The sequence below is a fragment of the Glycine max genome, chromosome 9 (genome assembly GCF_000004515.6).
Source record: "Glycine max cultivar Williams 82 chromosome 9, Glycine_max_v4.0, whole genome shotgun sequence".
NCBI lineage: Eukaryota > Viridiplantae > Streptophyta > Magnoliopsida > Fabales > Fabaceae > Glycine > Glycine max.
The window spans coordinates 36,627,922-36,652,796 of record NC_038245.2 but is presented as its reverse complement, the minus strand read 5'-3'; the positions used below and the strand labels follow the sequence as shown (position 1 = coordinate 36,652,796).

Sequence of the window (24,875 nt, the reverse complement as noted above, 5' to 3'; positions counted from 1 at the left end):
TACCTTCTATTGGGTGAACAATTGTAACTGGTTGAATCATGTTGGTGACTTCATCGTCTGTATCAGATATACCATTAACACTATCATCTTCATCTAAAGACTCTTCAACGTATGAGTTAGACACAAAATAATCATCATCATCATGTAAATTGCTTATATTTCTTGGCAGTTCTAACTCATTATGAGATAAATTATGTCCACATGATGTAACAGAGTTTGCAGAATGAAACATAGAACCACCAACAACATCTTTTTCTATGTACAATTCTAGAACTGACATTTGTTGTTGTTATTGAAAGTTTTCGATCATAGTTTCAATATCTTCGTCGTCACAAATTTACAATGCAACATATTTTTTTGAAACTAAAAATCTACAACTTACAGATATAATTTCATTATTTTCTAACTTTACTTTATCTCCAATTTTTTTTCAAAGCATTGAAACTAATTCCACGTTTAATCTGAAACGCTTTTTCATTGCCTTCAAATATTATATCATCATTCTCTTCATATAGTCTTCCGTTGAAATACAACACTATGATAATCGAATTCATCATATACCTACAACAAGATAATTAAAAATAATTAATCATAACAACAATAATTTCAAAATAAATAAATGTATTTGCTTGCTATATTAAACTTAAACTAGAGATTAAAACTTGATTCTAACAGAAAAATTATTATTCCAATTAAATAATTTATGGATAATTCCTTAACATAAAAAACTGGAAGGGAATCACGTAAATATTTTTAAGGCAGAAAAAACATCAACAAAGGTCTATAAATAATTAATCGTAATAAAAATAACTTCAAAATAAAAAATCTAATTACAAAAATTACTACACTTAAACTTCAGTTTAAAATTTTATTCTAACAAAAAAATTATTACTTCAAATAAATAATTTGTGAATGACAAAAATAAAAAAAAATCTATTTTCCTGCTCTATTAAACTTAAACTAGAGATTAAAACTTCATTCTAACCGAAAAATTATTACTCCAATTAAATAATTTGTGAATAATTCCTTAACTTCAAAAACTAAAAGGGTCATACATAAAAATTTCTAAGGCAAAAAAACCATCAACAAAGGCTTATAAATAATTACTCGTAATAACTTCAAAATAAAAAATCTAATTCCAAAAATTATTACACTTAAACTTCAACTTAAAATTAGATTTTAACTAAAAAAATTATTACTTCAAAATAAATAATTTGTAAATGATAAAAATTATTCAGAAACTTAACTTGAAAGAGAATGAAGGAAGGCTTGTAAATAATTGATTGAACAACAATAAAAATTGTTACTTCAAATAAATAAAACTGTGAAGGATGAAATCAAAAACTTGAAACACGCTTTCTGCTTTCTTCTCTTCAGGAACCAGTAGAAATTTTCAAGGCACAAGCTGGCTATTTAAAGGAATCTGCACCAGTCTTGCCACTAGAAATGGCGAATCTAGACTGCACCAGTCTCACCAGTGGAAATGGCGAGAAACATGCATGCATGTGACCTCTAACCTCTGCGCAACCCCTTGCCCTAGCCTGCAACCTATATCGCCAATGCTTCTGGCGAGACACTCCACGCCAGCGTGTATCGGTAGTGCCAATGGCGAGACCATCCACGTCAGCTTGTATCGTCATTGCTAATGGCGAGACCGTCCACGTCAGCGCCTGTATCGCCAATGACAATGGCGGGTCACGCTTTATCGCCAATGACAATGACGACTTCCATGCAAAACAGATCCCCTACGTAAATACTTTTGAAACAGACCCTATTACGTAAATATTTTGTAAAAGTGACTCTCTGACGTAAATTTGCCGATATTCTCTCCTGAATAAAAAAATCAAATGATAATATAAATATATCTATATATTTTAATTAAATTCATTTTTAATACACACTCCTTGTTTTTAAAAGGAATACACACTCTTTAATAGTTATATATATATATATATATATATATATATATATATATATATATATATATATATATATATATATATATATATATATATATATATATATATATATAACGAAGTAAAAAAGACACAGCGAGTGTGAACAAAGTGAAGTGTGGTTGATTATCGTGAGAGCTGGTTTATAAAAATATGGCCCAAATTCGTAGCCTGACGCGTATATATGTAATTAGTGTAGGTTAGGACTAGAAAATTTTAAACCCGTTAAATTTGAGAGGTTTTTTTGTCGTTCAATTATGGGTTAAATAGGTTAGACTCGACGCAGGTTTAACACACTAACTAGCTGGTCAGAATTTTTTATATACTTTTACAGAGAGCTGATCAGAATTTTTGAACAGTAGTCATAATTTTTTATATACTTTTACAGATTTTTTTCTTCAATTTTTAATATTTAATGTGTTTTATTAGTTCTCTTAAAAAATATTTTACTAGTTAAACAGTCAGACTCCTAACCCGCGAGCCAAATTAGACCAGACTTAGATTAGTGATTTCATAGGTGTATTTATTTCAACTCTATCCAATTTTTTGAATGGTGGTCCATCACGAAATAAATTTATATGGTTTTCCGTACACATACATTCAACGGAAAAAAAAATAGTTTTTTTGAAAGGTGGAAAAAAAAAATACTACAGTATATACGTTACGGCTTTATCCAAATTATCATTGGATAACTTTGTTTCGACTTTAACATGTTTTTTAGTTTCTTTTAATTTTTGGTTCAACTATTTACATTTTGTATAACTTTTCATCAAGGAGACTAATCTTTTTAACTCTTAGGATAAATAAATATTTTTCCCTAAATGTGTAATTTGTTAATAAATACGTTCTGAAAGATAAAAATGTAAAATTTAATTCTTGAAAGTATAAAAAAATACGACAGATATATTTGGCGGTTAACTCCCGTCTGTCACCGTTAATAAAATAGTTTACGTGACATAGAAAAATGAATTTGTAAGTGAAATGATTGTCAATGTGATCATGTTGACTAGAGTGAACAAAAGTGTCAATAAGATATCATTTTTAGACATAAATGTCAGTAATTTTTTGTTGGACAAATATGTTTATTTTTTTATTGGAGGAAAATGTCAGTAATTTTTTTGGACCTAAATATCAGTATGTTTCATTGGACCAAAAATATTAATAAGTTATCATTATTGGACGAAAATGTCACTAACTTTTTATTGGACCTAAATATCAGTATGTTTCTATTGGACTAATTTATTAAACCTGAAATTTCGTTTCATTTAAGGGTAAAATATAATTTTAGGATAAATTTTAGGATAAATTTTTGTCATTTTTATCGTTACAAGCATAACATTACAATAATCATTTAAAAAAATATATTGACAAACATAATTTAAAACAAACATAATAATAACGATAATATTGATTATCAACCATAATTTGTCTGTCACAATAGAAATTATTCAAAATAAACATTGTATCAGTTTACCAAAATAAAACATTGTAACAGTGTATCAATCATTACAATTTTTTCCAAATTACCCTAAAAGATAAATATATCTCATATTTCACTTCTTCGAATCTTGGCTATTTTATTAACGGTGACGGTCGGAAGTTAACAACCGGATTATTTGTCGCACTTTTACACCTCCAGGGACTAAATTTTATATTTTTATCTTTTAGCGACGCATTTATCAGCGAATTACACATTCAAAGATAAAAGTGGTTATTTGCCCATTCATATTCCTAGAGAGTGGGAAGACGAAAAATAAAATAAAAAATATTATATGATAAATATGTCCTTATGTTGACAATTAGAGATGATCACGTTGACAATCATTTCAGTGACAAATTCATCCATTTATGTCACGTAGGTTATTTTATCAACGGTGACAGACAATAGTTAACGGTCAGATATATTTGTCATACTTTTTACACTTTTGGGAACTAGATTTTATATTTTTATCTTTCAGGGACACATTTCTCAACTTATTACACATTTAGGAACAAAAATGACTATTTACCCTAAGTTTTAACTATGATCAAGTGCTACAGATGTATCATTTAATAATTTATACTAAATTATTATTGTAGAATAATTAGCACTATATAATTGATATGTATAAGATGAGAATGTTGACTTGTATCGAACTTCAATGTCGACTACAATGTGTTTTTTTAATTCAGGTTCAATAGTTTCTTACATTGATGAAACTTTCTAGCACGATAAAGATATTATTAGTAAGGTGATCTCCGACGGTAGTTTCATCGTGGGTTTTATAATAGTATTTTTGATTTAGAAGTTAATTTCGATAATCATTAGATTTCGATAGTAATTCTAATAATAACAAGAAATAGAGATAGGAATAGTTAAAGTTTCAAAAAGAAATAAAGATTGAAAAAAGTGAAGGATTTAGAGAGATGCATTAAAACAAAGAAACATGAATTCATTAAAAGTAAGAATAATACATACATGATAACCTTTGAACCAGTAGTCAATTTCGATATGTGGTGTTGTCTGTAATTAAGGATTTAAGTGATAATGATTCAATCCACCGAAAATGGTCATTGGAGGTCTTATTTATAAACTTTTAATACTAAGAGTCAAATTTTATGATTTTGACACTATACAACAATTTTCTAAATACACATATCTAATGCTATTTGATGACTCCATGTAACTTCTTTCATTAACTACTTCAATTGCTCTTTCGAAATTCAAACAATCTTACTTCTGAACACTTTTAAACCCCACATGCTTTAATAGACTCGTAAATGCCAACTTTTATATAAAAAAGTCTTCGTTAACAAAACTTAGCTTTTCAAATTTTACTCCACTTATTGGTCACATTTTAACATAATCTTCTACCATTTTTGAAACAAATCTATTGAAATAAGATATACTCCATATATTAGATAATTTTACATAATAGAGGCAACACCACAGGAGACAATCTACATGGAAGGAGTTCCTTTAGAATAAGATGCGCTCCCTATACAAGAAACGGGTGCTTAGGACATCTCTAATGGTAGTTTCTTAAGTGAGTTTTTGAAGTTACTTTTTATGATCTCTACCGTATTTCTTGTGGTTCCCACAATGTCATGTCAACTTAAGAAACTTGTACACAATTTTATTCCAATGGTAAGAAACTCACATTTTTATATTTTTTATTTTAACTTAATTATGGTTCATATAAAATAATTAATTTAATATTTGAATTATTAAGTATAAAAATATTAAATATTAAGAAATGATAAAAAAAATTACTCTATTAATTTTTTATAATAAGTTAAAAATAATGAAAAATTCACAATACATAATATTATTCAATTAAACAACAATGAACATTACATAATACATAATTAAACACAATGACATTGAAAACATAAAAAAATACATAACAATGAAAAATGTGTAATGTTACATAAAAAACAGTGGATTTTGAGAATTTTCACTAGTAAGGGGTGGTTGATTTTGCAAATAATTGCAGTAACATTGATAACTATACTTATTGAGATTCATTTTAGAGAGAATAAAAAGATTGAGGCTTCATAGAAACAAGAAACAAATTAAGATTAGAGATATTGTGCGCAAAACACTATCAATAAGACCCATATTTATAGTGAATAATATGTAATTGTAATTTTTTATAGCAAGATCCATATTTCTCACAACGGCACCATGAAATGACAATTGATAGATAAGAAGTCTAGTTTTGATTGCAAACGGTAAAATCCGCAATCATAAAAATTTTGAAAAAAAAATCACTTGAGAACCTTCCTTTCCCAACATTTCAATTCCAATTTTCTTTGATTGGATTTATTTATTTTACATAAAAAAATCATTACAATCTCCACAACTTCCATCCTTCTTCTTCCTTTTCCCTTTTCTCCCCCACCGCCATTTTTTCTTCATTTTCCTTCTTCTTCGTTTTGCAACCACCCTTTGAGCCATCAGTGTTGCCGCTCCCTAACGCAACCACGACTGCCCTTTGAGCCACTGGTACCGCTCCCTCGTGCAGTCACAGTTGCCCCTCGAGCCACCAACGTTGCTCCCTCACAACCAAGACAACTCCTTAAACTACCATTGTCGCTCACTCGCACAACCATCATTGCTCCTTGAGCTGCCACCACTGCTCTCTCGCACAAAACCACCATCGCCCATGCATGCAATCACCATCGATGATGACGACATGAAATTTTTCCATATTTGTTCAATATTCCGTTCCCCCTTTGTATTTTTCAAGATCTGTTGAATCTAGTTTGTATTTTGAGATGAGATTGCTTTGTTGGATCAATGTTTCATATGGTGTTTTCATTTTGTTTGCTTAAAAATACATTTTTTTTGTGAAATTTCATTTGGTCTTTTGTTGTTGTGATTCCAAATTGATTGTGTTCATTGTTTTTGTTCTTGCGGTTATTTTCCCTTTTTTTTTGTACATGGGTGGATTTTATTTTATTTTTTCTCAACAAACAAGATGTCTCAAAACTTTATACTAGTGTTAATCATAAAAAAAACATAATATTGTTAAGGTAAAGGTAGAGTCATATAAGGACATCTAATGTTAGATTTATATCTGTAGAAGCGAAGAGGGGTTAAATTGTATTTTTAGAAATTTAACTTTCCTTACACCTGGAAAAAAATTATCATCTGATGAATGTAAATTGATCTGTCGATGAGAAAAACACTATTCTTTAAAAAGAAGATGTAAGATCTAAAAATAAATTCAAAAATCTTTTATCAGTTAAACAAGAAAACACACAAAATTTATACTAGTTCGTCTCAAACTTAAGACTATGCTCAGTTCTTGGCAACCACTAAGTTTCTACTAACTTATCAAAGTTACAAATATTGTTTACTACCACTTCTAGCTCTTACACTTGCAAGCTCTACCCCAAGCTTGACTTAAAACCGACATTATTTGTCCTATCGAGCCACTACTAGCTCTAAAAAAATCAACATGATTTGTTGGAAGATTGTCCACTAACTAAAATATGATTGTCTAATAGACGAATATATCACTTAGCACTTTGAGTCTTTTCTCTCAAGATATACAAGGTATTTTGAGATATTTTGTATCTTTAAAATAATTTTACAAAAAGTTTTATAAGAAAGAATGCAAGAATGATTCGAGTAGTGAAGTACCTGAAAACACACTAGAAAAAGGGGGGGGGGGGTAAATAGTGTGATGGGTAAAAACTTTGAAGGCTTTTCTTAAACAGATATCAATGGACGATATGTTTTGTCCAAGGGGTTCTAAATCACTTTGTGTTTAAAAATTAGTTCAAAAAACTTGGACACAATATTGTAGAAGTAAACTGTAGAAAGAAACTAGTTATATAGAAGCAGTAAAGAAAACATAAAGGATTTATACTAGTTCACCCCAACTCTTGGGCTACATCCAGTTCTCCTTCAAAACTTGAAGGGTTCCACTAATTAATTATTTGATTACAATCAATTATTCTCTATATCACTTCTAGCTACAACAAGTACTCTTTAGATCACTCCTAGTACTACCCGTAATCTCCCCCTAGGATTAAGATCCAAGTATATTTTGTCACTCTTGGCTCTCACAAGTAGTAGATGTTTGATAGAAAATGTATTTCAATCATTCAAAGAGTATTTATACAATAAGCTCAAATACAATGAAACTTGCTAACTTAGCAGAACTAAGATTCATTCAATTCACTCTTTTTTTATCCAACTAAACTAATAACATTACAACACTTTTGTTTGTCTTGACTCAGATGATTCTTTAGTGATTTGACAACTTTATCACGAATATTTTCAAGCTTTATATGGACTTCAAAGCTATGATTCGTTGAGAAATCTCAGTTAGTCATTGTCTAATACCTTGAGCGCTTTACACAAGACACATTACTATGCAGAGAGAGAATGTGGGTACCATAACATCTTCTGCAACAAATCTTCAAATAAGTACATCTTACTAGTGTCCTCTTGTGCTCAGAGTTGGTTTTCAGTGTAGAATTCAAATACAACGTTAACAACATAGGACAAAAGGAATTAAGAATGTCATGACAAGACAATTTCAAACTTTTCTTTTGTGCGTTATGGCACGAATTTCTTACTGAACCATGGATGTTACTTTTCGATGATTACTTTCAATAATTGAGGATTGAGTAATTGTTTCATTTCCTTTGGAATATGAGCCAAGTGCTAAAGCACTTGTCTTCCTAGGACTGGACATTGAGACAATATCATCCAATGACTGATACTTTAGTTATCATTCAGAGTCTTTTTGTTCATGCATTCTGCTTGTATCTCATAGAGATAGATAAACCTGTAGCTTAAGCATGAAGAGTTAACACAAAATTTAGACTTTGTTAACATCAAAAACCTTAGGAATTTAATCTGTTTCCTATCATCTTCTCCTCACAATGGCCACATATTTGGTCATGGCAATTGCACTGCAAGCGAGAGATAGGAAACAAAGAAGAAATGGGAGAGAGAGTGAGAGACAAAGAATAGGTTGATATCACACAAGGCAACCAGAAAGCGTAGCGACGGTGGCTAATGAAGTTTTTCGGCGACAAATGTTTTCCCTTTTTTTTTGTTTTTTTCTCTATTTCTTGTCTTTTGTTTGTATATTGTTATGGTGATTCTATTTTAGCATATGGTGGCATGAGGATGAGTTGATTTTTTTGTTACATATGAAAAGCTATAAAAAATTGACGCGAAAAAAGACACATCGAACACTAAAAATCAACGTTGTTTGTGGTTGCTATGATTTTACACAAAGGATAGGGATGGAAAGCATATAATTTACTATACATTACAACTTCTTTTAGCTGTCTTTAGCTTATTTTTAAGGTGAAAGTAATTCATGTAAGACCAGCATGAAAAGGCACACTTTTAACTGCATTCTTAGCTCATCCAAACAACCCAAATGAATTTTTTTCCTCTCTTTTCATGGATGATTTACTTTCAACTCGTACATTTCATATGTTCCAAACACAATGAGAGCTGTTGGGAAATTATAAAGATATATGACTTATTTGGGTAAGTTTGTTTAGAAATACTTTTAAGAAAAGAAAAAAAAAGAGATGAATTTTCTCATAAGTTGAGATGAGTTATCAATTAGTTAATCATTAATTAATTTGTAAAAATTCTCTCATATAATTTCTCTAAAAGATGATAAAACATTTACAAATTAACTAATGAAGCTCTTTTTAAATTTTGGAGAAATTCATTTCATTTTTTTCTTCTTATTTTTTTTCCTAAAAGAGCTTCTAGAGAAGCTTACCCAAATATGTCCATAATGGTTTAATTGTAATCAAAGAAGAATGTATTTTCAAACCAAATTTTACTTAAAGGAGAATTGACCAATGAAAACAAAAACCGAAAGAAAAGATATGAACGACAAAATTAAGGTGTGATCATATAAGGTAAGAATAAATTTCAAGAGATAAACCAAAAAAATTGAAACGTACCGAAATCAATAATTTAAAACCACGGCTTGAAAATCAATATATATATATAAAGAGAGAGAAATTATGTTTGATAAAACTAGTTTAAAAGCTGACTGGAAGTTAAAAATTTGATTGAAAATGGAAAAACTTGCTTATTCATTTATAGGTCCTTAGTAACATTATGATGTGAATCCCCCTTGCCTTGGTTCAATTCAGATCAATTCTAGGATGGAACTCGCACACCAATTGAACCATAAACGTATTTTAACTTTTATTCGTTTCTCAGCTTACAGAACTCGGATTAGGACAATTCCCAATCGAGGTGAAAGGACATTCTGAAACACAATTTAGGCACAAAAAACACCGAAAAATGTTAAGTAACACGAGAGATATGCAAATAAGAAATTCAGACAGAATTAAAGAATTAACATTGTAGAAATTAACAAGGACACAAAAAATGAAAAAGAAAGAACAAGATAGGCGCCACAAACAATGATGTCTAATAAGCCTTGAGGATCGCCACAAGAATTGAGCAATTCTTGATAATATCAAATGGTTCAAGGAAGAACCCTAGCAGAAACAATTCTCACGCTTCAATGATAAAACCAACTAAAAGTCCATTTCCATTCACTTCACAATTGATTTATACAAATCAGTTCTGGTGTACTTGGTAGAAAATAAAAGAAACATAAAATCTTAACATTGTAAGTATAACCAAAATGCCTTAGTGGTTAAGTGAGGCATAAAGCAAGTAATACATGTGACTAGCAACCCATGCATGCATGCCTCTATTTGTTGCAAAACTTCTTGGGTCTTTTTAGCTCTTGTTCTTGTCATGGCCCCTCTTATGTCTTGTATTGGGTCTTGAGCTTTCTTCTGAGCTTAGATTTAGTCTTTGATGTCCTCATCACATTATATGTTGAAGTAATTGAAAAATACAAAATTACATAAATAAACATATTTATGTAATATTTTTATACAAATTTTAATTTGATTTTCTTCATAAAAAATACATTTTATAGTATCTATAATTTTAGTATTAAATTAATTTTAAATACTTGTATTTTTTTATTTATAAAATATCCAAAAGAAAAAGCTACATATTGCACATCACTATCAATATATATTATATATAATAAAAATATAAAAATGAGAAAATTCTATCATATGTAAAAAAAGGGGTCAAAATAATAAATTTTTACCTTAAATAGAAAAAATATAATGAATGTTGAAAAATAAAAAGGGAATAAGTATAAAAACATAAAAGTTAGAAATTAGTGTTTTAAAAAATGTTAAGCTCCAAACGTTTTAAAAAAATGATGAAATCTCAAAAAAGCTCATTTACCCAATAATGAAACAAGATTTTCATATGATAAAAAATATTGGAAGTTAGCTTAAATGACTTACCGATCCTAGCTTTTAGCATTTTTGAAAATATTAGCTTCTAGTTTTCTATCCTTAATATATTTATCAAATTTTTTCATTATCTTTTTTAAATAAATAATAATTTTATTATTTTTCTATCATTTTACACTTTTCAATTACTTAAACAATTAATTTTACCAAACAGTTAAACAATTTTTCCAACTAGTAAAACAAGTTAGAAGCTAATTGAAATAATTTGTCGAACATAACCATAGTCAAACAAACTTACCAGTTAAAAAAAAAAAAAGAACTAGAAATTAGCTGAAATGTCTTTGCATAACACACTCTAAATATTCGGTAGAATTAACTATTTAAATAACTTAAAAGTATACAATAATAAAATCATGATTTATTTTAAAAAAATTATCAGAAAATTTGATAAACATAGAATAAAAAATTAGAAGTTAATATTTTAAAAAATACTAAAAACTATTATAAAATTACTAAAAAAAATTATCTATTGAATAATCAAACAAATTTTAAACTAATACAAATAATTAAAAACTAATAAAATACAATCTCTAACATAGTCATAGAACTCGTTGTAAATCATCAATAAACATAATATTTAGATTAATAATTTAATTTTTGTAAAAAAAATACACTAAAAGGAACAGACTAAATGATTAGCAGTTACTACAAGGAAATCTTTTTTTTTAGTACAGAAAAAAATAATCGCCTATGGTATTCTTTTAGCAGTTACTTAATTTAATTTAGTATTTACTTGATTTTTTTTCTTTCAAAATTCAGACTTTGTTTCTTGTTATTTTCTTATTGCAAATCCCCCCCCCCCCCAAAAAAAAAAAAATGGGAATATTAGAATTTTCTCTCCCTTGAAACTTTTTGTTTTAATCCTGATTGGGATAGTTGAAAAAAGAGTGAGGATATGATTTTTTTTTTCTCTCTGTTTTTTGAGAAAGATTCTTACGCATGATTATTGATTAATAGACAAAGGATGAGAAGGATTCGATGATGGATAAATCATTTTTATCCACGCTAGATTGTGGGTTCGAACAATAAAAGTACACATGTTGCAATATAGATTGGATTGGATTGTCATTTTTTGGGATGATTTGTTGAATTTTCTATAATGATTTTCTTTTAGAAATTAGGATTTGATTTTCCCGATCATTCCACCCAGAGCGCTTAATATTGTTAGACATGGTAATGGGGCGGGTCGGGTATGGATATTGTCTCCCCAATCCCTTATCCCGACTCCTCGACATATCCCCATACTCATACCCGATACCCGACGGGTTTGAGTTTATTGTCCCATCCCCGTACCCGTCAGGTATCGGGTATCCCCAACCCCGTTCCACACACCATTTAGAAAAATATTTTTTTTTGTAAAAAAATATTAAAAATTTGATTTTAGAAAAAAATAAATTGATTGTTAAACATTTATTTTTAACTACTTATATATCAATAAATTTATTATAACACGTGTGTCTACATAAATAGTTAAGAAAATAATATTAAATTATGTAAAAGTTTTAAAATAAAATTAACTAGTAATAAAAATTATATGCCTTTTGATTAAATTATGCAAAAATTCTAAAGATTTTAAGTGGCGGGACGAGTTCGGATTCGGGGTCGGGACGGGTCTAGTAATCCCATACCCGTACCCGTACCCGACTTTTGGTTATCGGGGAAAACCTGAACCCGTACCCATACCCGGTCAACTCGGATATTACCCGTCAAAGTCGGGACGGATTCGGACGGATACCCACGGGTACGGATTTTCTTGCCATGTCTAAATATTGTTCTTTTTTTTATAAAAAAATCATGAGTGACACGCATTTTAAAAATTTAACGGAAAGAAATATTAAATATAATCTTGCTTTTCAAGGATAAGTTTTCATTTGCTTAAAAAAAAATCAGTTTTCATTTGCTTAAGAAAAATCAGTTTTCATTTGTTGAAAATGTTAAATGCTACCAGTCATTTAATTATATTATTAAAGTATTAAATATATTGTTGAAAATATTCATTGTATCACCTGTGAGTGGTTCTGAGTTTGATTTCATTAAGTAATGTTTAGGATTTATAATTTACGGATGAAAAAATGATTGTTAAGAAAGATTTTATTGAGAGTAATCAGTTAAATTTTTTGATAAAAATTAATTATCAATAAAATTGATAAATACTCTCCACTAATATCAAGATGATAAAAGAATATTTATTGTGTCAAAGTTATTTAATAAATCATTTTTTAATAATATATATACAAATGATTAAATTATAATAATATAAAAGTATCATGCTAACATTAATATAAAATAAAAGTAAAAGACTACATTACAATTTGTTCTCTTTTCATTTTTTATTTGCAATTTTCGTCTTTTTATTTTTTCTTTTTATAATTTTAAGAAATTTATAACTTTAGTTTAAGATTATGTTTAATAAGACATTTTAATTAGATTTTAGTTTTTTTATTAGCTGAAAAGTTTGTGTGATTATTCGATAAACAATTTTTTTTAATAGTTGTTAGTATTTTTTGAAACATTAGCTTTTAATTTCTAATTTTTTATATTTTTTTATTTTTATCCTCAATATATTAATCTAATTTTATAGTTATTCTTTTTAAATAAATTATTATTTTATTATTTTTTGATCATTTTATAATTTTTAACTATTTTTACTGAATATTTATAATTTAATAAGTTAATTTTTTTAACTTTTTACTCATTTTTTTAACTTTTAATTAATTTTTAACTAGTTTTTTTTGTCAAACATAGTGTAGCCGAATTCTCAATGTTGTATATGCTTAATTTTTATGTTTTAATAAATTAAATTTTTGATTAATGATACATTCAATAAATATGTTAGCTCTAAGATTTAATTTGATGAAAATGAAAAAAATAAAAAATATGTAAAATTAAAGATTCAACCAAATTATAATTTTTTTAAAAACTAAAATTGCAAAAAAGAAAAACTAAAATCGCATAAATATAAAAATGAAAAGAAATCAAAAGAGTCTTATCATGAGAGGTCTGTATTCACGAACAATTGAAGCAAGTCTTTTTCTTACCTTCTTAAAAAATGTTGAAACAGGAGAAAGGGGATTTTGTGATTTTGTTTCCTTATCCAACTCCACGTCAAATGTAGTAAAAATAGGATTCAAATTCACATTTGCATGCATACTAGGATGTTTTTATTTTTTATTTTTTATTTTTCCGTTTTACAATAAAAAAAGGTAAAGAAAAGCAAAATACGATCATTGAATATTCGGATTTTGGTCAATCCCAGAGTCACGCCAGAAATCCTCTTCTTTTTAAACATGACCGCACTTTTTATTTAATGACCGTATTGCCCTCGAACGCGGGACCCTCTTATTGGATAATTTTAAACTGGTTTCACGGTGATACCGTGGTCCTGCCTGCACTGTATCAGTGCTTTAGAAAGGCAATGCAATCTAAAAACCAGGCATTGTCAAAGGACAGAAATCCCACGCGCGCGTGTTTCACGCGCTGGGGAGAGAGCGGACATCACGAACCGCTGTTTTGTTTTGTCAGTGGGCCCCACGCGCGTTTCACCCTCTCTCCTAGGTTCTATATATTGCCAAATGTCCGAAGTATAACAAGAGAATATGTAGAGAGAGAAGAGAATAGGGAAAGGGACTATAATCTGATTTCAGAAGATTTAGAGAGAGAAACTTGTGCATGCAATTGAGTGTAGAGAGAAGAGAAGAAGAAGCAACCAAAGCAACAGACATTGATAGAATCATAGAATACAACATTGGATTTAAACATGGGAATTGGGTCTTGAATTTTCATTCAAAGTTTCTATTTTTTTTAATTTAAGAAAAAACAATTATTCAATTCATGGAGTTGAGAAAGCCATTGACTTTCTGATTCCATTGAGTCATTGTAAGTCAGCTCTGCTATTTTATTAGTGTTGAATAAAATAAAATATTATTTTCTTATTGATTTGTTTTTATTATAGTATTAGTATATATATCGTGTTATTGTAATGACATATCACAAATAATATTTTCTCTGTCCTTTTCTCTTCCTTTCACAGATCCCAGTGTGTGTGTGAGAGAGTGTTTCGAAGGATCTGAAAAATTAAGACAAATTTTTTTTCTGCTATCTTGCTTTGGAACTGCTAAACTAAAAGGTATCACCTTGTCTTTGTACCTGGCTTCCTTTCTATAAAGTTTGGTTCTTTCGAACTTGTATCAGTGAAGGGTAGGGGATGAGTCAACTGGGTCTTTTGCTTTGATTTGGTACCATGCATTTTAAGAGTAAGGTTCAGCATGAATCTTGTTTTTGTTTTTTTTGTCTTTTTACATAAAAAAGTTCTCGCTCCATATTGCTGTGTTTGTTTCTTGTGCAACGACTTTGGCACAATAGACCCTTCTGGGTTTTGGAAAAAAAATTGAGTGCTGACAAAGAATTGGCCAGTCCAGGTGTGAAACACAAGATGAAAAAAATTAAAATTTAAGGGCATTTACTCTTATTTATTACTTTTAGTTTTCTGATTTGTAGGGTTGTGCAAATTGGAGAAACAGATGTGAACACTGTTTCAGAAAAAAAGGGTTTTATTTTTTTCTTTCTTATCTTGTTCTTTCTGACATTTGTATCTGTGAATGGGTTAATTCTATTGAGAGTAATGAGTTAAAAGTCATGCATGGAGCCTTGACTAGGAAACACCTTTTTCCCCCCCTTCAGTTTTTGTTTCTGTGGATGTGTGTATCTTATTTCCAAAGAAATCAATGTTGTGAACATTTGACTCAATTTTGGTTTAAGGTCAAAAAGTTGAGCGAAAAACCTTGAAAAAGTGTCTGATAAAAAGTGATAGTGACAATTTCAGAATATATAGAGCCTGGAGTACACAAGGGTCGGAGAAGGAAATAGAGAATAGAGTACTTGCATATTCGGTATATAAAAAAACTTTGGGAATTTGGGAGAGAAAATGATGATCCATAACTTTTTATAGGGTTGTGGTGCATAGTTCTCTATAGAATCGCTTCATGGCTAGTGTTTACACTGTAGATCCACATCTTTTTTCTTCACCCTTTGATATTTCAAAGCAAAATCCCTCTACCTTGAATTTAGCTGCTGTATGCTTCATCTCCCCTTTGATTTAGAACTCCCTTTATGTATCATGTTTTGTTGTTTGCTTTTGTATGGATTATGAATTTGATTTGTGCATGTTACTACTAATCCTTGTTGTTATTGTTGCTAATTGGACTATTATTCTGCAGCAAAGGAGAATGGAAGGCCATAGCGAGATGGGTCAAATCGGAGAAAGTTTTGATACTAGTAATTTGCTGGGGAGGCTGAGGGACGATGAGTATGAAAGCCGGTCTGGAAGTGACAATTTTGATGGCGGATCTGGTGATGACCAGGATGCTGGGGATGATCAGCCACATAAAAAGAAGAAGAAATACCACAGACACACCCCTCAACAAATTCAGGAGCTTGAAGCGTATGGCTCTATGAAATTCTCAAATCTTTTTTACAAAATGTGATTATCTGTAACAATATGTTTGCTAGGGTTGATTTTTATTTTTTTGCTGTCTTTGTTTTAGGTTTTTCAAGGAGTGTCCTCATCCTGATGAGAAGCAAAGAACTGATCTTAGCAAGAGGCTTGGCTTGGAGAACAAGCAAGTCAAGTTCTGGTTTCAGAATCGACGAACCCAAATGAAGGTAAGTTGGAACGGATTAAAATCGGTTGGATCCGTTACTTATCTCTTTAATTAAAGAATAAGTATTTAAAAATTAAAATTATCGTTATCGGTTGTTATTTTTTTGGCGGAAGTGTTATTACCTAATTTTCGGGGGCGGGATGTGAGGATGAAGCTTTACAAAAATCACTTGGCTCCGTTAGTTGCTCCTTTAATAAAATATAGGCGGTTAAAAACATTATCGTAATGTCTTTCGACCAAAGCGTTATTACCTAATTTGGGGAGGGGGGGATGGTTGAAGTTTTATAAAAATCACTTGGCTCCGTTACCTGTCCCTTTAATTAAAGGATAAGTGGTTAAAAAGTAGCATTATCGTTATCTTTCGCTGAAGCATTATTACCTAATTTTGGGGGGGATGGTTGAATTATAAAAATCATTGGCTCCGTTACTTGTCTCTTTAATTAAAGGATAAGTGGTGGTTAAAAAGTAACATTATCGTTATTTCTTTCGGTCAAAGCGTTATTACCATTTGGGGGGGGGGGGGGGGCTGATGGTTGAAGTTTTACAAAATAGTCCGTAATTGTGATTTTGGCAACAATGTCAAGTTTTTTGGGTGAAATTGTATTGCGATCACAATTGTGGCTGTCAGCTGCATGTGTCGGCAATTTCCTGGCTTCCCACAATATCAAGGGTTGCTACAAAACTGAACCGTGATTTAAAATCGGGGGTGGGGGTAGGGAGAGAGATATGAAATAGGGACATGTGCTTTGGTTCCAGTTGGTATACATTGGTATTTGTTCTCATTTATACATTTTGTTGATGCCATTGTGGATGTTTTACTAAATGAATTGCTTTTCTTGAATCAGACACAACTGGAACGCCATGAGAACATGATTCTTAGGCAGGAAAACGACAAGCTCCGAGCTGAGAACAGTGTAATGAAGGATGCTTTGGCAAATCCGACATGTAACAACTGTGGTGGCCCAGCCATTCCTGGTCAAATTTCCTTGGAGGAGCACCAAACTAGAATGGAAAATGCTCGACTGAAGGATGAACTGAACCGAATATGTGCATTGGCAAACAAGTTCCTGGGCCGGCCACTCTCGCCACTGGCCAGTCCTATGGCTCTGCCACCCTCAAATTCTGGTCTAGAGCTTGCTATTGGAAGAAATGGAATTGGTGGTCCAAGCAATTTTGGCATGTCCTTGCCAATGGGATTTGATGTGGGAGATGGAGTTATGGGCTCCTCACCTGGGATGTCTAGTATGGGTGCTAGATCACCAATGGGAATGATGGGAAATGAAATCCAGCTTGAGAGATCTATGCTTTTAGACCTTGCATTAAATGCTATGAATGAATTAATTAAGATGGCTCAGCCAGATACCTCTCTTTGGATTAAGAGCTCTGATGGCAGGAATGAAGTACTCAACCATGATGAGTATGCAAGACTGTTTTCTCCTTATGTTGGATCAAAACCTGCTGGTTATGTGACTGAAGCTACAAGAGGGACCGGAGTAGTACCAGCCAGCAGTTTGGGCATTGTTGAAACATTGATGGATGTGGTATGACACCTAATATCTTAGTCTTAGTTGAAGTTTAATTGATTTTATTGGAGATTTAGACCAGTCATTTACAAATCAAGAATAAATTCAAAAGAAGCTTCACTGTATTGTATGCCATATTTATCTTCAAAGTTCATAAAATATGGCATATAATTCAAAGAAATTTTATTGTAGAACAATATGATATGTTAATAACTTGTGATTGACTATGATGATTATTTGGTCTTAAATTTGTCACAGTTGATTTTTTTTTTTTTTTTTAATTTATCATTTATGCCAACAGGATCGATGGGCGGAGATGTTTTCATCTATGATTGCTAGTGCTGCCACTTTGGAAGTACTGTCTAGTGGCATGGGTGAAAGCAGAAGTGGAGCTTTGCAAGTGGTATGTTTCTTCACTGTGTGTTTGGCCTTTGCTATATTTGGCTTCAACTGATTATGGAATGCTTTTCAGATGCTTGCTGAGGTTCAATTGCTTTCTCCACTAGTCCCTGCTCGTTCATTGAGTTTCCTCAGGTATAGCAAGCAGCACGGCGAAGGTGTATGGGCTGTGGTTGATGTTTCAGTTGACATTGGTCGTAATGTTACCAATTCACATCCATTAATGAGCTGCAGGAGGCTTCCCTCTGGCTGTGTTATTCAGGATATGCCCAATGGTTTCTCCAAGGTAAGTGCTACAATAAGATATTTTAGACACTTATTTTCTTTTGTATTGCATTGCATCATCTCATGCTTGCTGGAGGTTCAATTTTTAAAAAATATTTTTGGATTTTTTTATTACTTTTAGTATGAATGATGTGGTTTGTTATGGCTGACATTTTAGTTTAGCAAGAGCTTGTGCTTGATTCCATCATACCTGCTCTATATTATGAAGCATTGATGGTGTCATTTGTGGCTATAGGTCTCTTGTTTACTAGGACTGTTCTAATATGGAATGAACCTAATCTCACTGTACCGTTTTTCATGCTCTTGTTGTACTATATTTTTCCCCAAAGTTTCCCTAAATTATTTATAATTATGTACTTAAATTGTTGACTACTCTTAGAAATGATTGAAACAAGGTTTATCAAGCCAATCCATGGGTATGGTGTCATTGGATTGAATATGCTCTGTATGATAGTGATGTGTGCATCCAGTCCAATTATAGTATATATGGTACCCCTGCCTGTTAATGTGGTAATTCATGCCCTTTAATATGACCAATCCTTCATTGCTATCATATTAAAAAATCTATAATAAGCTAAATCCGTTGTGATTTCCCTGTGCATAAACCTTTTGAAATTTGTTCCATTTTTTTAATCCTTTCAAGGGACTTCTAAGTTGGGATATTAATTTAATATTAACCTAGGGTTTTACAATTTCTTTGTTATTGAGTGTGGGCTATGCTTATTATATGCAAAAACCTCCCTAATTCCATTTATGTTTAATTCTTGCAATTTCTTCTTTCTTTTTTCAATTAGTGCTTTTAATGGTATCCCTTTCTCTATTTACATTTAGTATTTGAGTTTTTTGTTGTTGTCAAGTTTGTACTTCTACAGTGATTAGGAGATGAGTGTTTTCCTCCTGGTGAAAATATTACTGGAACTACTTTATTGAAGTAACTAGGCTTTGCATATCTTAAAATATCTTTAATATATTGCTTTGAATTTGTAATAATCACCAGATTGACTGAAGGTAAATTACACTGTTGTAGATTACTTGGGTTGAACATTCCCAATATGACGAGAGTGTTGTCCACCAACTTTATCGCCCATTGGTTAGTTCTGGCATTGGCTTTGGTGCTCAGAGATGGATTGCCACCCTCTTAAGGCAGTGTGACTGCTTGGCAATCCTCATGTCTCAAATCCCATCTGAGGACCCCACAGGTATGTCACATTGTCACTTCCTTAAATGCTTGTTCACTTTGACGAATATGGCGATGTTCCCATTTTGATGAATGCTGTTCTTTACTAGTCATTAGCCTAGAGGGTAAGAAAAACATGCTGAAGCTCGCACAACGCATGACCGAGTACTTCTGCTCAGGGATCTGTGCTTCGTCTGTGCGCAAGTGGGAAATACTGAACATTGGTAATCTGGCTGATGACATGAGAATCATGGCCCGGAAAATCAATATGGATGACCCAACTGAGGCTCCTGGCATTGTGCTGAGTGCTTCAACTTCTGTTTGGATGCCGGTGTCACGGCAAAGGGTGTTTGATTTTCTGCGTGATGAAAATTTGAGAGGCGAGTGGGACATGCTGTCCAAAGATGGACCAATGAAGGAGATGCTCCATATTGCTAAAGGACAAGATCGTGGAAATTGTGTTTCCATCCTTCATGTAAGTGCTATTTTCCATCACATCCTTTGCAAGTTTTTGTTTTTGTTTTTGGTTTTTTCAGGCCTTTCAATAAGAAAAAAATCACAGTAGACTATAACTAATCCAAGTCAAATTGATTTTTTCTGTGTTTATAAGAGGGTAAAGCTTTTTCATATGCCTATTTTATGACTTATTTTTTCTCCTGTAAATGCTTAGTGAAAAACTTATCCAAACAAACATCACCTTGCATTCTAACATTCTCTTCTTTTGCAGTCTGCTAATAGCGAGTGCAATGTGCTATATCTGCAAGAATCATGGACTGATGCTTCCGGCTCATTGGTAGTGTATTCCCCGATCAACATGCAAGCCTTGAACATGGTGATGAACTGTGGAGATTCATCATTTGTCGCTCTCCGCCCATCAGGCTTTGCTATTCTGCCAGATGGCGCTTCAAACAACGGTGATGGCAGTGATGGTGGTGGCAGCTGCCTGCTTACAGTTGGGTTACAAATGTTGCCAAATGGAGACCAATCAACCAAGTTCACAATGGAGTCAGTTGTTACTGTCAATAGCCTCATCTCAAACACCATTCAGAAGGTCAAAGATGCACTTGGAGTTGCGTGATCCATTTCTTTAAGACTTAAATATGATCACAAACAAAAAAGACTTTTTTTTTTCTTTTGAAAGAAAACATAATAGAGGGTTTTATATTTTGGGTGTATAGAGTATATCTAGAGTAGAGAAAGAGGCTGAGGCAGAAAAGGGTTTGAGTCAAGAACGAACCAACCGCGAATGCTTTGTGGTGGTTCGGGTATTGACTCGTTACTTGTTATAAGTCTTAGCTTTTACTTGTCCAAAAGGATATGTTGTGTGTTATTCTTACACCCTTTACTTAAGAGTAAAGTGAAACTGCTCAACTTTGCTGCTATTAGTTGTCAATGTTCGTTTCTTGAATGCATTTTCATATTTTGGTTCATATGTTTTTCGGGTTTCTAATTCTAACGTTTGATTATTGCTTTGTCTCTCTGTGCGGGTTTTTGTGGAACCAAATTCTTATTCCTATTCATGTTTGTGTTTTTTTAGCTGGTAGTATTTGTTTTTTTTTTTAGATGGTGGAATTAAGTACAAGTTTATTTGGATTATAATTTCTTAATTAGAATTTTGTTAAGAACAATGTTATTTTTTACGAAACTTTAATGCTCGAAAGCTTGTGATGTTGTCCAACCGTTTTATAAGATTCAACAATAACCTTTTGTTAATTGTTGGTTGCATTCATTTTCGTGTGTTGGCAAGAATTTCAATTGATTCACGTTTTCACATGTAACTGTTTCGCCTTTTGAACCTTCTTTCTACGCCTTTTGCAATGTTCTCTGGAAAAGTTGTAATAATAAAGAAGCATGGTTGAGGTGAGCCTTGTTGCGGAAGAGGTTTTTTTTTTTTCTTTTCTTTTTGTGATAATGAAAGATACTGCTAGGGATTTACCAAAATTCACGTAACTGCTCGATCCCTTGATGCGTAAGAGGATATTAGGAATGATACACTAATTTTGAACTAAAAATAAACTAAAAAATTAAAATGTGTTGATTTTTCAATTTTTTTAACTATATCTTTTCATGTCAATTATTTGCTTCATTTATTTGTTTGTGTGCATGGACACATTGAAATGCGAATGCGGACGTGGAGGAACGCGCAGACGCAACATTGACGAACGGATTCATGCATAGGCGCACGTAAGAAAAAGCACATATATTTGCCTAGAAAAACACATTATATTAAGAGAAGGAGAAAGAGAAGAATCAAATTATTGTAGAGTTCATAATTTCATGATGTATAATTTTTTTGCACTAAGGTGCTTCTTAAAACATGGAAATAATCTGTTCAAAGATTTGACATCTAAAGTCATTTCTTACACTATTAATATCCATGTGCAAGGTGTTGTATTCAATTTTTATTCTTATTCATTTTCCTCCATTTCTCAGCAAAGAATTCTCACAACTAGAAAATTGTGTTTTAACTATGATTATTTAACACTTTTAATGACAGTTAACAAACCATCTTTGAAGCTATCATTGTAGAAAATGTTTAATTTTCACTACGATTCTTGAACCGTCTTAATATGTTCGGTATTCGATGACTGTTTTTATTTAAAAACTGTCTTAGAATCATAATATTCTAAGAAGGTTTTACTCCAAAACCATCTTAGAATGTTATAATTTTAAGACAACTTTAATTGATAACAGATGATTTTTTAGGTCCTATTTGGATAAATTTTTCTATAAATACAATTTTTAAGGCAAAAATACATCACAACAGTTCAGTTAAAATCTTGAATTTCATTTGCAACAAAGATGGTGTTGTAAATATATATATTTTTTAGTAGTGTATGATAATAAATTATTATTTATTTGTTAGTTTATTTTCTTCCAAAGTTAATACTTACTACTAACCTTGCTTTTTTTTTTTTTTTATAGTCTAACACTACTTGCTTACTTCTATAAAGTGAGAGGGTGCATTTTAGAATATAAAAGGCAATAATAACAATAAAAAAAAACTTAACATTTAAGTGTAATTAGCTTTAAATTTGTTAGTTATATATATGACCATTGATTTTTTAATCAACAAGTGTGAATACACTTAATTCTTTAAAATGTATCTCCTCGGAGGAGTCAAATCTCACTCTTTTGAGAGATAAGCAAGGAAGTAAAAAAAATAATTTAAAATGGTTGAAGAATTGGATAGAGTGAATCTTATCTATCACAAGTGAATGATTAAGATTAAAACTAGTTAAAATAATTTTCACCATTTATATATATATATATATATATATATATATATATATATATATATATATATATATATATATATATATATATATATATATGAGAAAGTTTTTTTTTCTCTAAATTTAAAATTAATCTTTTTAGTCTTATAATTAAAAAAAAAGTTTGTTGTAATTCTCTTCACAAATTATCTTTGCCCAAACACCATAAACTTGGTTTGAATTGTAAAAGATGATGCAACCAAATATTGAATACTTTTTTTTCAGGGATGCAACGTTTCTTTCCTTTTTAGTTTGTCTATTTATTTAAAGAGAGTTGCTATTGGCCCCTACCATTCTTCCATATTCCAAAATTGCTCATTCTCGAAATGCACAACAGAATTGTGTTCCCCCTGCACAAGGGGTGTGTGCAAAAAATCGTACACAACATAATCATGTTTCCGCTGTGTAAATGTAGTGATTCCTTGTGCATGGTTTTTGCATCCCTCCTTATACAGTGGAAACACAATTCACAACAGAATTGTGATTCCGTTGTGCATGGGGGGTTAAAACAGAAGTATGGTTCTATTTAATGATGTGTAACAGAATCACACTTTTGTGGTACATAATAAAACAAAATCATACTTTCATTGTGTATTTTTTCCAGAAAAAATTATGCAATAGAAGTGTCACTTCGTTACACATTATGTATAACAGAATCACACTTTCGTTGTATATTTTTTTCCATAAACTATAGTTGTCTTCAGCAATTACATGTATCAAATAAAAATTCATAGAAATATCAACATATTGAGAAATAATGGGATACACATTCAACGTTTGTCATGAATAAAATGTCTACTACATATTTCAATCATTAGAAAGGTTTACTACATATTAAGATCCTCCAACTTATTGAAATTGTATTGAGTTGAAAACTTGTATTTGTTGATTGTAATGCCTTGGCCATAAACAAGCTTTGGGTGTGCAATAGCTTCTCCATTGTGGTACAACATGAGGCAAGGGACAATGATCCCTTAGAAAAAACTTCATCATCATACATACAAAAGATAAAGTTAGCGAATAAATCAGTATTAGTTTACAAAGACAAATGGTATCTTTAGTGGATATTATATACCTGCATAAAGTGATTTTCATTTACAAGTCCAATGGAAATGAGACGGGGCTTTGTTGGCATGATACCCCTAAGTGGAAAGAAGGTCCAACTCTACAACCTAGATAAGTGGATCAATACAATACTATACCGACTAGCAATGACATAACCATGTCGAGAATGGTCATCCACTTCTCATAGGTACTGGGCCACGCTCGACATACAAAGAAGTTATTAATTCCAACAATATCTCTTTCAAGCCAAATAATTGAACATAGATAGAGTGTCATGTTTGAAGTTCCTGATCAGATCTTGGAGAATGAGAGACCAAGACTCATGACCCTAGCCTAGGGTAATTGCAATTGCCCTATAATCACAATTTCCATCCACTTTGACATCAGTAATGTCCAAAATGTATTCTTGCAATTCATCGAGAAATTCATCCATATGATGATCCTTTTTTTTTCTTCTTGTTGACTTGTCCACCCTTGCGAGCCATAGTTAGAATTCCCAAACTACCAACCATTGTGTTCATTTTATTGACACACTCCCACATTGAAGGTTCACGCTTGGTAGATTTCACAGACTTTGGTGCATCCTTTGTTTTTATCTTTGTTGCAAGGGACACATTGAAGTGGTATCCAGAATTGCAAGTTCACGAACTTTAGTCTTTAAGGTGATTTTACCATACATTTTTAGAAGTGAAAATCTCTCAAAC

At 31.3% G+C, this 24,875-nt stretch overlaps 1 protein-coding gene across 5 annotated transcripts; it reads left to right on the top strand.

Annotated features, from left to right (window-relative positions):
* Positions 1–14,378: 14,378 nt before the first annotated feature.
* On the top strand, positions 14,379–21,948 carry LOC100820113 (homeobox-leucine zipper protein ANTHOCYANINLESS 2). Of its 5 annotated transcripts, XM_006587282.4 has the most exons (10): positions 14,379–14,663; positions 14,818–14,913; positions 16,004–16,227; positions 16,331–16,448; positions 17,293–17,988; positions 18,272–18,373; positions 18,443–18,655; positions 19,682–19,853; positions 19,942–20,306; positions 20,559–21,946. In XM_006587282.4, the coding sequence occupies exons 3-10, from the start codon at positions 16,013–16,015 to the stop codon at positions 20,907–20,909; spliced, it is 2,232 nt and encodes a 743-aa protein (XP_006587345.1). In that variant the 5' UTR covers positions 14,379–14,663; positions 14,818–14,913; positions 16,004–16,012; the 3' UTR covers positions 20,910–21,946. The 5 variants fall into 5 exon arrangements, with proteins under 5 accessions (XP_006587345.1, XP_006587347.1, XP_040860863.1 ...); XM_006587284.4 differs by lacking the exons at positions 14,379–14,663; positions 14,818–14,913 and adding an exon at positions 14,926–15,040 and having other exon boundaries at positions 20,559–21,947; XM_041004929.1 differs by lacking the exons at positions 14,379–14,663; positions 14,818–14,913 and adding an exon at positions 15,285–15,334 and having other exon boundaries at positions 20,559–21,947.
* Positions 21,949–24,875: the final 2,927 nt, after the last annotated feature.